Consider the following 12,701-nt stretch of genomic DNA (forward strand, 5'->3'; position numbering starts at 1 on the left):
GGACAGTCTTTTGTGTAAATTTATGGTAAATTTATGGGAAAGCTCCTTGCCACTACTTAGAAATCAGCAGCCAATGAAGACTTAAATTGAGAAATGGAGATGCTGTCTCTCCTCATGATTTGGCAGTGAGCCTTTAAAAGCACTGGTCCCTGCAGTGTGCCTAAACTCTGAATCCTTCCTTGAAAGGCAAGGAAGTTCCACCAAGATGAGTAGTGCAGTGTCTGATCAGTCACCCAGCCAGGTGAGGTCCTACTGCAGCACTCGCCGTTGTTCAGAGAAGACTGAAAAGCAACAAGAACTGCCCTCTCCAGCATTGCTGCAAGTCGGAAGAGGACAGCAGTAAGTAATTTGTCCTTTGCAAAACGAAGCAGTTCTTGAGTGCCTGTTGCTGTACTTGATATAAGATCTTCATATTTCTGCTAAGGGGAAAACTCAGCTCTGCCTCTCAGCTCTCATGCAGGATGCCAGAAGCAGAAGAGTGTTATTCCCCCTGCTTGCAGTGCAGGACACCGCAGTGGAAAAGCAGCTGCCTCTGCCTGAGTGGGCTGCTGGAAAGGGTGGCTGGCTGATTACTCAGCCCCTGCCTGACAGCACCGTGCTGCTCTGTACACCTCCTTCCTGGGGCTGGTGCTGTGTGAGTGCAGTCTGCCACTAGCTCTGTCCGGCTGCATGTGCATGCTGCTGCAGTGTGGGAGGAGCAGGCGGGTGCCCTCAACTTGCAGCCGAGGGTGGAAGCTTTTTGGGGTTTGCTGTTGCTGCTTGAGGCTTTCATAGAGTTGCGGCATCTGAGCTGGGATGATGCAGGCACACAGAAGCAGAGCTGGGTCTTCCCCCAGGGCTCAGTCTGGGCCAGCCTCGGCAGTTTTTGGCTGCCACATGGAAGATCACACAAAGCGCGTCCAGCCCATCCCACTCCCAGCCATGCAGCAGAACTTGAACTATATGCACCCCCAGATCTTTTGGGTGGATGGCTGTGCCGATGCCAGTACCTCCTGCCATCCAGCATCCCCTGTCGCTCCCTTCCCTCCACCGGTACCCGATCGGAGGAAAAAGCCAAAGAGCAACAGAGAAAGGAGCAGCGTCGGCTTCCTGGTGATCTTCTTGCTGATCCTGCTGGCCCTCACTGGAGTGGGGCTGAGCATGTTTCAGATTTTCCACCTGGAGAAGGAACTGGCTGAACTCAGAGAGGTAAAGTCTGCCTGCTGGCCACACAGGCTGTGGGGAGAAAACTGTGGCAGTGACGTGTCTGCCATGTCAGTGTGCGTGGGGCTGTTTGTTACTGTGAAGGACTGCTCTGTTGGTGACTGTGGTACATATCTGGTTGTCCTGATGGTTGAGTGCTGCAGGCTCTCTCTCCCTGTGCACTTAACCTTGCAGCTCTGCATGAGCACTCAGAATAGCTGTTGTTGAGATGGTCTGGCTGCATCTAGATGGTGCTTTTGTGCTCTCACCCTGCTAAGAGAGCTTGTCACTCTTCTTTTGACAGTCTGTCAGCACTGAACACATCCCTCCAGCCCTGGAGAAGCTCATAGGTGAGTTGATGTACGTAGAGGAACTCCTCCTTGCCAGCGTGTGTGAATGTTCCTGCCAAATTCTTCCCTCCCCTTGTCAGGTGCAAAGGCAAGGGTGCAGCTCTGATGCTCTGGAAGTACTCATTACACTTGCTTGAAGAAGAGCACGTGGGGAGGGTGTCCTGCATCCTGCTTGCTGGAATGCTTAGTGGTGTCAGTGTGGAACAGTTTGCTTCTGCTTTAGGGTCTCCCAGACCCAAGTGGGGCACTGATACTGAGAGGTATTCTGCTGTGAAAGTGAATTTCTGGCTGTCCTAATGCACTGCAACAGCATGCACAGAAGGAGAGCAGAGAACCAAGATGCACATGTTATCACTTTTTCTCTTTGCTCTGTAAGATTTTTGGGATGACATACAGAGTTTTGTTTTCCTTGGGATTGGAAGATCTGCTTGTACCCTTGAGAGAGAGCAACTTTGTTCCTAAATTCCTTTGGTACAAAGTCTCGATGCAGTCAGAGTTAGATGAGAAGATCCTGATTCTGTGGTGATTTTATTCTCTTTAAAAAATGTCTTTTCACTGAAATTGAAACTTTCCAAAAGAACCTACTTTTTTTTTTTTCCCTAAACTTAGAGGAAAGAAAAAGTAGTTTCAGTCTCAATGGAACAATTTTAAAATCGTATTTTGAACTTTCAAACTGTCATTTTTATGATCTGTGTTAGTGTTATTAGTGATGAAATCTTTTTAAAGAAGGCCAAACAACTGGCTTAAGCAAACAAGATGGTTCTAAAATTTGAGAGCTTGATGCTCAGAAGTAGACACTGAGAGAATGGGCAAGATGGAGTAGGATGGGGTCCCTGTGCCCGGTCACTGTAACCAGCCCATTTCTCTAGGAGGACTCAGACCCTCCATGGAAGGTAGAATTCTCTTACCCATATTCTGCCCTTCTGAGGACAGGGTCTGCCTGGCTAGGCAAGTGCTTTCAGGATGTCTCAAATAGCTTTTCTGGTCCAGCTGTAAGGAGGTTTGGTACTTGGCAGCCAGATTTCCACTGCTGTGGGGGTGCTGGGCTGGAGTGGGGCAATAAAGCAGGTATGTCTGTGATAGGACACAAGCAGTCACCTCAACACAGACTAAAGAAGCCATGTAAAGGCACTGTATTATCCCTCTCCTAAAACCTGAGTGAATGTCCTCTGCTTGAGTTCACTGGTGGAGTCATTTGAAGATGAAAACTTTCCTTGCTCTCTTGTTTTTTCCCTTTGCTTTGGATCACATCTGATCCTTTGCTTCAGCTCTTGCTTTCTAACTCTTTCTAATGTTCTGTAGCATTTGGCTGAGCATCTTTCTATCTCTTTACAGCAAGCCATGGTGCCTATGTGCTCTTTGCTGCTGGGAATCTACCTCGCTTTAGCCTCGTGGATACCTGTTCTTCTCACTGGTTTGGCTTCTCCGTGGAGCATAGGGCTAAAGTCTCCTCTGTTTGCATGCAGGGCAGGGGAGCAAGCCAGTGAAAAAGGAAGCAAGGAAGGCAGCACACTTAACAGGTATGTGCTGAGGGGCCAGCAAGATTTGGGAGCAGTGAACAGGGCAGATGTTACCGAGGTGAAAGGGGCAGCTTGGCTGTCATTGCAGGGAACTGCCTTGCACAGACTTCCTCATTTTCCTTTAGAAATGCGTGTGCTCTGGCAACTTGAAGTTATTCCACTGCTAAAATATTCCTCTTATTCAGGCTTTTTAATGAGAGATATATTTTTTCCTTTGTTTTTTGTTTTTGTCAATGAGGTGCTTTCAAAAGCAGCTCAGTGCCAATTGAGCACATGGGAGGTGAGAACTCCCACCTCCGTGAGGTTGGGGTAGACTTCTCATGCTGCTCAAAGGACACAGAGAACAGGTGACTTGGTTGTGACTTGGGGTGTAACTGAAGGGAAAACACATTAGTGCTTGTACTTACTGCACTTCCACTCTCATTCTGGCTTCCAGGGAACCCCACACAGCGGAACCTCCCATTGGAGTGGGAACCCATCTCTGGTCATGCCTTCACCAGTGGCGTTCAGTACCGTGCCCAGGGCCTTGTGATCAATGAGACTGGTCTGTACTTTGTGTACTCCAACGTGCTTTTCCGGGGAAGGCACTGTGACAACGAGGTGCTGACACACGTTGTCTACAAGAGAAACCCAGCTTCACCAGGCAGCCACGTGCTGATGGAGGACAAGCGCATCAACTACTGTACAAAGGAGAAGATGTGGGCCCGGAAAAGCTACCTGGGGGCTTTATTCAAGCTCAGGGAGAGGGACAGTCTGTATGTCAACGTTTCCAAAATTGATCTGGTTAACTTTGAGGAATCCAAGACATTCTTTGGGTTATTTAAGCTTTAAGTGGTGCTGTTGAAATGTGGCTGGCAGCACCCCACGCACTGGGACATGCAGGGCATGACGGCCTCTTGAGAGGCAACGGTCCTATGTTGCCAAAACCAAAGCAGGGTCTCACTCTAGGAAACCCATCAAGAAACCACGTTTCAGCCTTCTGCATGAGAAGGCTCAAGCAACAGGTAAAAGCTTGAAACCAGACCTCTAGGAAGCACCTGGGCTGTCCTGTGGCTGTCTGAAGAGAATCACGCATTTTCTTCCTCCGAATAAAACCACCGCCCTGAAATGTAGTGCATCAAAGACCCTGTTGAAACTCACTACTTGCTCGAGAAGACTGCTACCTGAGAAAGTGCCAGGGCCTCAGCAGCACTGGCCCACACATGCTGTTATGCCCCCCATGAGCTCAGGCCATTTGGGGACAGCTGGCCTGTGTCCAAGAGGCCATCAGTCTGAGCTGTGCTGTGCCACGCCATCGGTGGTGATGTAGGAGTGAGCTCAGGCTGCTTCCCCTGAGCAATGGTCTGCCCATCCCACCTGGACACTTGGCACTGTAAATTGTCTGGCAGGCACCCACCTACCAGTTGGCTTGTTAAGCATGGTAGGTTTGTTTTGTGTTAAATTATTGACTGTTCCCTTCCCAGAAAATATCCCCACCCCTTTATTTAACTCACCTTGCAAGGAATGTGCTGGAAGTGGTGATGTTGTGAGGGGTCCTGGCCCTGTGGTGAAAACAAGGTCTTGCTGAATCCTCCCCATCCTATGGTGATGGGTACAGCATAAGGGCCAGGTACCCTTCTCACTGATAGGACCTGAGCAAACCAGCCCTAGCTGAGCATGGGATGCTCTCTCCTGGGCAAAACACAGATGGTAAATAAAGGTATATTTTTCTAGGAAATGGCACTGTATTCTCCTTATGTGGGACAGAAGGCTTTTGCAATGGCCAAAGCCCGGAACGCCTTTGGTCAGTGGACAGGACCCTGCTCTACCTCTAGCAGTGTGCCAGAAAAATTTTGCTCCCTGCCTGGTGGGGCACTGGGTCCCTGCCAATGAGCTTTCAGGCAATGAAAATTGTTGAGATCTGGGGATCAGGAAGGTGTGAGGTGGGCAGCTCAGACTGAGCAGCTCCATTTGATTGTCATGGAGAGGAGTGATCTAGAAATGCAGGGTTGAGCTCAAATTGAGAGAAATATTGGTGGAAAGTTTGGAGGGCCTCTGTGCTTTGTAAACATTGCTCTGGGTGTTATTTGTGGGCTATGGTTCGGATGTGGGTGGCTGGGAGCTCTCCCCTGCATGCTGGAGGTAGCAGTGTTTGGAGCTGGACACAAGCTTTTCCCCGCCCCCAGGTCTTGGCTGGAAGTGTTCTGGGAGGCAGAACACTGGCTGCTGAGCACAAGTGCTGCCATCCCCCAGAGCACCACACTCCTCTCGGTGCCTCCAGCCCCAACAGCACTTCACATGGCAGTCTGAGGGGTAAAGAGAGGAAGTCATACTTACTGTTAAATAACATTTGCTCACTCCAGCACTGGTCCACAAAGCTTCTTCCTTGCATGGATTAACCTCAACTTGCCATGTTGTCACTAGGCAGTACAAAAAGGCTGTGCTACATCATTTTTGCCTGTGGTCCAGTCTTCTTGCAATTCAAACAGTGGTTCTCCCACAGCATGCAACATTTATTTCCTTTTCTCTGGTGCTGTCCTCTGCTCTGTGGTGTATGGCCTGTGGTTGCTTGCTTTGTGGTAGCATGTTTCTTTGAAACCCAGGAGTGGATGAGGCCATTAGTGCAGACAGGTGAGGTGAACACTATGCCTCTGCTCACACAACTGGCCCTGCTGCACAGTGGAGCTTTCCATTGCATTTCTCAGGAAGGAAAGTGCCTCTAAAAGTCAACAGTTAGGAATCTTTTTTGCTTAGCTGATGCTTTCCCACTGCACCCGTCTCCTGCTGTCAGAGGGGCAAACCACTTAGTGCAGATACAGAGGTGTTGGACTGAATCTTTTAAGGAAAGGCTGGAAGCTTCTTCCCTTTTCGCCTGCTCTTTATGCTGTGTTGCTTTCTAGACATCCATCTGAAGAATGACTGTGCATCTCTCTTTATACATCTGTATGCTTGCAGCAATTTCTGAGCACATTGTGTGCTTCTTTTCTTTGCTGGTGAGGAACAGCTTGGAGAGATAAAGAGCATTCAGCACCCAAAGGAAACTGATGCTGAGTTTATGCACTCTGCTATTGTTGTATTAGTGAAGGGTTGAAAAGCTCCCAAAGCTTTGTATAAATCAGCACAAGGCAGCTCAGCCATGAACCTGAGCTCTGGGGCAGGATGTGGCAGTTGTTCTCACTGCACATCAGGAGGGGACAAGAATCTGTTAACGTTTTTATCTGATGTGCTGACAGGAATGCAGACCTGCAAGTCTCAGATAGTGGTGTGGTGAGGTGGATGGTGTTGTAAGTCGAGCTGGGGTCTCCAGGTGGACAGAGCTGCCTTTCCTTGTGGGACAAAGCAATGAGCCTTGCTCCTGAGTCAGAGAGCAGCTGCTACTGTGTGGAGCCTGTAGCACAGATGCCAGTTACACACGTGCTTCTGCCTTGCGATCCCGTTCTCAAACATCGCTTCAACCTGAACGTAGAAAACCCACAGCTGAGCTCATGGGCTGTGGCTGAAGATTCAAAGTCGTGAAGATTCAAAGGTCGTGACAGAAGCATTAAATTTTAAACTGCACAGGGTTGATTCACAGACTGCTTGTGAGAGCAGCTTTATTAAAGCCATCAGTTTAATTATCTAAGAAGCTGTTCACTGATTGGAGTATTTGCTTAATGTTAGCATTCTTTATTTAATGATGGCATTGTTAATGCTTCTGTGACGGAGGGAACACACTCAGAGTGGTGGTGCATTGGAAAGGGCTGCTTTTTCTGAGAAGAAATGTTTCCTAATATCCAGCCTGAACCTGCCCTAGCACAGCTTGAGGTCTCTCCCTCTCGTCCTGTCGCTGTTACCCAGGAGCAGAGACAGAACCCCACCCTGTCACAGCTTCCTTTGAGGCAGTTGTAGAGAGCAGTAAGGTCTCCTCTGAGCCTCCTGCAGACTGAACAATCCCAGCTGTCTGTGTAAGCCAAGCTCCTCTGTACTAATGGAAGAGTCTGGGCCATGTGTGGAAGTACTGCAGGGCTTGGGCAGTGTTTAATAGCACTCCAGGGAACTTCTCCTCTGTAGAGAACACAGCTGAGAAGTGATGAGTCCAGAGCAACTCCTGTGAAGCACCTTCTGGTCAGCTCCTAGTGCCTGGGGGTCTTCTGTGGCTCACAGCCTTTCTTCATCTGTGCAGGCATTCTATTCCTATGTGATCCAGCTCAAAGCTGATCCAGCAAGTCCATTGCAGGCACACCAACTCTCATAGTTAGCTGAACCCTTTCCAGGCAATGCCTGCATGTCTGGGGTGTGCAGCTGGCCAAGCCTGCATGACATAGAAACACTCATGCTGCTATGTGCCGAGCGTAGCAAGCTGCTCGAGGGAGATGGGCGCTTTCGTGGTTGATGTGTATCAGATGCTGCATCCTATTTATCTACCCTGGTGGGGTGAATAGTGCTGCTTCTACAGCAGAAGTGCAGGAAGCGAGAGGAGGTTTGGCAAGCTCTGAGAGGCAGAGCCTCTATGAGGTAGGATGAGTAACGAGCGAGGCTGAGGTTGGGTGCTGCTCCTCACGGACCCGTAGAGATGAGAGCTTCTGCTGCGGGCAGCTTTCCCCCCACAGAGAGAACCACCTTCAGAGAAGCAGAAATGGCCTCTAATAGTTATGGCCAGTGTCTCCCATATCCCTCCTATTGATATTGCACCTGCGTCTCCTGATTTTTCACTAGGCTGTGGTTACTTGTGCTGCAGAGGAAGGTCACTGGCACACAGTGAAGGCCTGTAGGGCTCTTGTAACGCAGAACTGAAAGAAGCCACTGCTGGTCAACAAATGCAGCAGTGTCACAGACTTGAAATGGAGCTCCGACGTGGACTGGCTCTCAGCAGGTTCACCCAGACATACATCTTGGCTCAGACATTGCACAGATTAGTTGTTGTAGTTAGCTGATATGTGTTATATATGAGTATTTTTGTAACCCTCCAAGAGAGAAAAGAGAGCGCAAGAATGGAAGAACCAGTATTTTTTAAGCTACTCTCAAATCCTTTGAGTTAAGCAATCTTCTTTCTGCTTGATCAGACAAGCTTCATTATTGCTGCTATTTTTCCTTTTCTATTTTATTTTCCCCCTTAAAGGCAGCCTTAATGTTTCCAAGTTTTGATTACTGTGTCTTGTGGGGTTACTTCCAGGTCATGGAGCTGTAAGGAATATATGAACCAGATTGTGAAGGGGGGAAGCTTAAATATTATTTTCTAGTGTGTATATATATATAAATGTATATAATATTATATATAGTATATAATATAATACTCTTATTTTTCTATCACTTAGAAGAGGAGGCACGTTACGTCATGGTTACAAAAGTGTAGTTTTAGGCATGACTAAGTGTCTGAGGTTTAATGCAAAGGGGATGAGGTGAGTAAGAAGGGAGGAGGAGCTGGTATGCAAGGTGAGGGAAGTTACATGTGGATTTCTCAATTTTATTTTAAAGATGAGAAATAAAGACGTAACAATTTGTTGCTGACTCATCTCTTGAGGTAACATCAGATTCAGATATTCCATTTCCAGTACACAGCCAAAGCCCTGATGCATGAGAAGTAGGACTATGTGTTGTGGTGGACCTCCTGCCCTGTCCTTGTCGGGCAGAGGGAGAGGACCTAAGAGATGGAGAGGAAAGGAAACAAGTCTCAGCTCAGCATCACAGGCAAACCCCCTCCCTACTTACCTTAATTCCTCACAGAGTGTGTGCTCTCCTGAGCCATGTGAGGGGCATGCATTCCACTTGGCATCATTTGTGAGATTTATGTTAAGAGATTAAAAAATATATATATCAGAAAAGATATCTGAGAAGGAGATTTTTCCTTCTTAGTTTAAATAGCCTATAAGATAGTTGTTCATGCTGCTATGATGGACATGAAGTTCCCAAAGAAGAGTGCAACGTGTTTATGGCTGTTGCAGTTCTCAGCTATCAGAGGATCATCCAAAGAACTGGTATGAGCTGCACAATCTCAGCCAAGGCTCCAAAGGGCGTGCGGAAAGACTGACTTGCTGCTAATCTGTTTATCCATGCTCCCTGCTGAGGTTTCTGCAGTGGAGAACGGGTATCCAAGAACTGCCTTCCATTAAAGTTCTGAAAAAGGAATTTAAATAACAGAAGATTAAGAATGCTTAAGGAACAAAAGAGGATGTGATTTCTCTGATTCCCTGCGTGGTTTCAAAAGGGCAGTGCTGGGAGAAATTCAGGATATTTAGTGAATAAATCCCACTGCTGTCCTTAGCTTGGACAAGGGCAGGTTATAAGGCTAGTTCTCAAATAGGCCCAGAAGGATGTTGTTGCAGCCTTTGTGATGATCCCTGCTTTTGCGCTCTGAAATCAGTCCTGCACATCCTTGCTGCTGAGCAAAGCCACACACACCCTGGTGGGCTGCAAGTGTGTTTCTTTGCTGCTGTGAGGAGCAGGAGGTAGTTGTGGCTTAGTGAGCTACTGTCTGTTAGCTGAGCTCTTCGACCATTGCAAACATGAAAGTTTTTTTTGTGGGGTAGGGGGTTGTGTCTGCCTCCTGCCCACAGCTGCACTTTCTTGTTTATCTGAGCTTACAAGAATTTGAGTCAGGCTCCTCTGTTGCCCTACTTACTCTTACAGCATGAGTGGGGAACAATCATTCTCAAGGTCTGCTTGAAACTCCCTACTCACATCCTGTGGAGACCCTGCTTGCTGCGCTGGAGAATGTGAGTCAAGAGAGGCTGTTGAAGGAGAGAAGGGGATGATAATTGCTTGGTCCAGCTGGGACCACGTTAGGTATCATTAGGTCTGCTTGTGGAGTCTGTGTCTCCTTCTCTGCTCTTGAAGCATTTATTATGTATTTATATGCATTCCCTTCTGCACAGGGGAGAGCTCGTGGGCAAGACGTGGTATGATTCATCCAGCAGTAAATGTATCCATACAGTTACTGTATTCAGTGCTGTCCTAGCTTTGCAGTTAAGATGTTCAGTACCTGGCAAGATCATCTAGACAGTGATGCAATAGAAAAAACTGGTGCTGCTCACTGGACCTTGAGATATGTGACTTGTGTTTTGATGCTAATGTAACTTGCTGGCCTGACTGTTCCTGTTCCACAGGAAGCATGTACAATAGTAAGGATACAGTGATGGATGCCCAGTCTGAGATAAAAGCCTGTGGCAACCCCAACAAGTACCAGATGATGACCAGAACCTGGCATAGAGCCTGCCTAGGAGAACAAGTAAAGCCATCCTACACAACTCCCACCTTTCTAGTTTGCTAGAAAACCTAATTAAAAACCTTTCTAAGGCTTTTAAGTATAAGTAGCGGAACCATGGGTCTTTTAAGAGTTTTGTAATTTCCACTCTTCTAGCTCATCTAACGGATTAGGAAGCAGAAAGCACAAGAGAACATGAAAAGGGGCTTGGAACCTTATACTGATGACCCCCAACAGCATTAATTCCTTCTAGTACCAGGCTGTTCACCAAAGGGTGCAGGCTTTATGAGGTGATGTGCACTCCTGTCTCTGTGTGCTGGTCCTGCAGGATGCTAGCCTTTAAAGGTCTAGGTGCCATGTCAGCTGAAGTTAATCACACCACCACCGCCCTTAGACTTCATAGAGAGCTAAGTGGACAAAAATTCAGTGGTGCTCATAGCAGGGAGCTAGATGTGCTGGAGAGATGGGTGGGATGGTGATGACTTGGCAGACCACAAGGCTGCCATGCTCAAGGCTGCTGTTTATAACTGCTAGGTGTGAATGAAGAGCATACCCAAGAGCTGTACAACCACTGAATTCTGTGAAAAATCCTAAAGTGGGCACTTTGATAGCAGCAGTTTCATTTCTGTATTTCAGCTCATTGCCTGTAAGCCACATTTAGCATGTCACTTTATAGGACACGGCGAAGAAAAGCGTGCTAAGTTTTCCGCAGTACTCATAGTGGAGTTGCACCAAGCATCAAAAGAGACTAAGGAAACTGGGCCAGTTGTGAGTCTTGTCCTCTACCCACCCATGGCCAAGGCAACTCAGCACACCTAGCAATTCAGGGGGAGAGAATAAGGTCAAAGGAACAAGAGACACAGCTTAGAGAAAAGAAACCAACATTTATCTTAAATCAGAGACTTCTAGTAATTTCAACTGTACAGCAAGTGTACAGTTGAGAAACTTGACAGTTCTTTCTTGTGATCAAGTTGTCTCTTTTTCTATCTTGAGACTGTTTTCTAGTGATCTGCACCTTTTGCAAGACAGGTCCTGCTGCTAAACACTTAGTTTTTGCTCTTTAGGGGCATGAACATCTTTCACCGAACTGCTTGTTAGCAATGCGCCTTGCATAACTGGTTTCTCAGTTTGGTTTTTCTTTCATCCCTTTTCATTCTGACCCTGTAGCTCTGCTTTCTAAAAGTGCTATTTCCTGTGGTCTTAAAAAGCACGGTGAATAGATTCTCCTACATTCTTCTTCTCTTGCTGAGTCTAAGTAGGTAAATAGGAGCAGGTAGGCAGTGGAGCCCTGTGCTGACCCAGAACCTTACACAGAGCTGCTGAGTCAGTATGACAGCATCTGCTGGGAATCCCTCCTTCCCCACACCACTGAATAGAGTCATGGTCTCCCTTGGCCCTATCAGCACTGCAAATGTGTCTCCATTACAAAGACTGCTTTTCCTCTCACTGCCCTTGTGTGCCGAACAGGGATGGATCCCTCTTTATGGAGAAGCAAGATTGAGCCATGATGAAAGCTCTGACTCCCAGCTGCTGTAGAAGGGGCACACCTTAAACCCACTAGATGTGTGAACAGTGCAAATTTAGACAAGAATTGGTACCTGCAGAGGGCTGACCCTGAGCAGCTCTGCAGTACCCACCCAGCTGCTCCACTGCAACAGGCTCAGGGGAGAAAACAAAGGGAAAAGCTTATGGGCTAGGGAAAATTAACTTACTGCCTGTTAAAAAAGATTGGATAGTGAAAAACAAAATGAACAACAGTTCTTCCCCATCTGTATTCAGCTTTGCCCCTTCCCTCATGCCTCCCCTACCTGGTGGGGCAGTGGGATGGCAGCTCCAGTCTGACACAGCTCCTTCCTTCTCCTCCTTTTTATTTACGCTTTCCCTCCCTGGAAGGACCCACGCAGGAACATCAGGACTTCTCTCCCCAGCGGCTGCAGGGGAATCCCTGCTCAGCGACGCCGTTTTCTCTCACCTCAGTACTGCAGAATGGGCGCCATTTTCTCTCCTCTCGCCTCAGTGCTGCAGAGTGGGCACCATTTTCTCTTCTCTCAGTGCTGTAAAAGCAGCACCATTTTCTCTTCTCTCACCTCAGCTCTTCAGGTGTTTCTGCCACTTTTTCCCTCAACCCTCACTGCCTGGCAGAGCATTTTGCACTTTCTTAAGCACCTTTACGTAGAGCCCCGCCAGCATACTGCTGGGCTCAGCTGCAGCCTTGGTGTTTCCATTCCCTGAGGGGTCTGGAACCTTCTGGAACCCTATGGAAGCACCCACGATCCACACAAGGCAGCCCTGCACTCTCCTCACAGAGACCTGCAGCCCTCACTGGGCATGGACAACCAGCACCCTGCCTGAAATAAAGCCTGCAGCTTACAAGGTTTGGGAAGCAGTGTTAACAGGAGGGCAGTGCAGCCTCATAGAGTGCTTTAAGTCTGAGACCTGATGTAGAGATGTGTGCTGAGGAAAAGCCCTGTGTCAGGCTGGGGAGAGCAG

The 12,701-nt window shown here is 47.9% G+C and overlaps 1 protein-coding gene across 1 annotated transcript; it reads left to right on the forward strand.

The window, feature by feature from the left end:
* Positions 1-249: 249 nt before the first annotated feature.
* FASLG (Fas ligand) lies at positions 250-4,758 on the forward strand. Its single transcript, XM_042873872.1, has 4 exons — positions 250-1,188; positions 1,487-1,532; positions 2,999-3,052; positions 3,489-4,758. The coding sequence occupies exons 1-4, from the start codon at positions 796-798 to the stop codon at positions 3,881-3,883; spliced, it is 888 nt and encodes a 295-aa protein (XP_042729806.1). The 5' UTR covers positions 250-795; the 3' UTR covers positions 3,884-4,758.
* The last annotated feature ends 7,943 nt before the right edge of the window (positions 4,759-12,701 follow it).

The sequence above is a fragment of the Lagopus leucura genome, unplaced genomic scaffold, assembly GCF_019238085.1.
Source record: "Lagopus leucura isolate 7727_CA_CO unplaced genomic scaffold, USGS_WTPT01 Super-Scaffold_100009, whole genome shotgun sequence".
Taxonomy (NCBI): domain Eukaryota; kingdom Metazoa; phylum Chordata; class Aves; order Galliformes; family Phasianidae; genus Lagopus; species Lagopus leucura.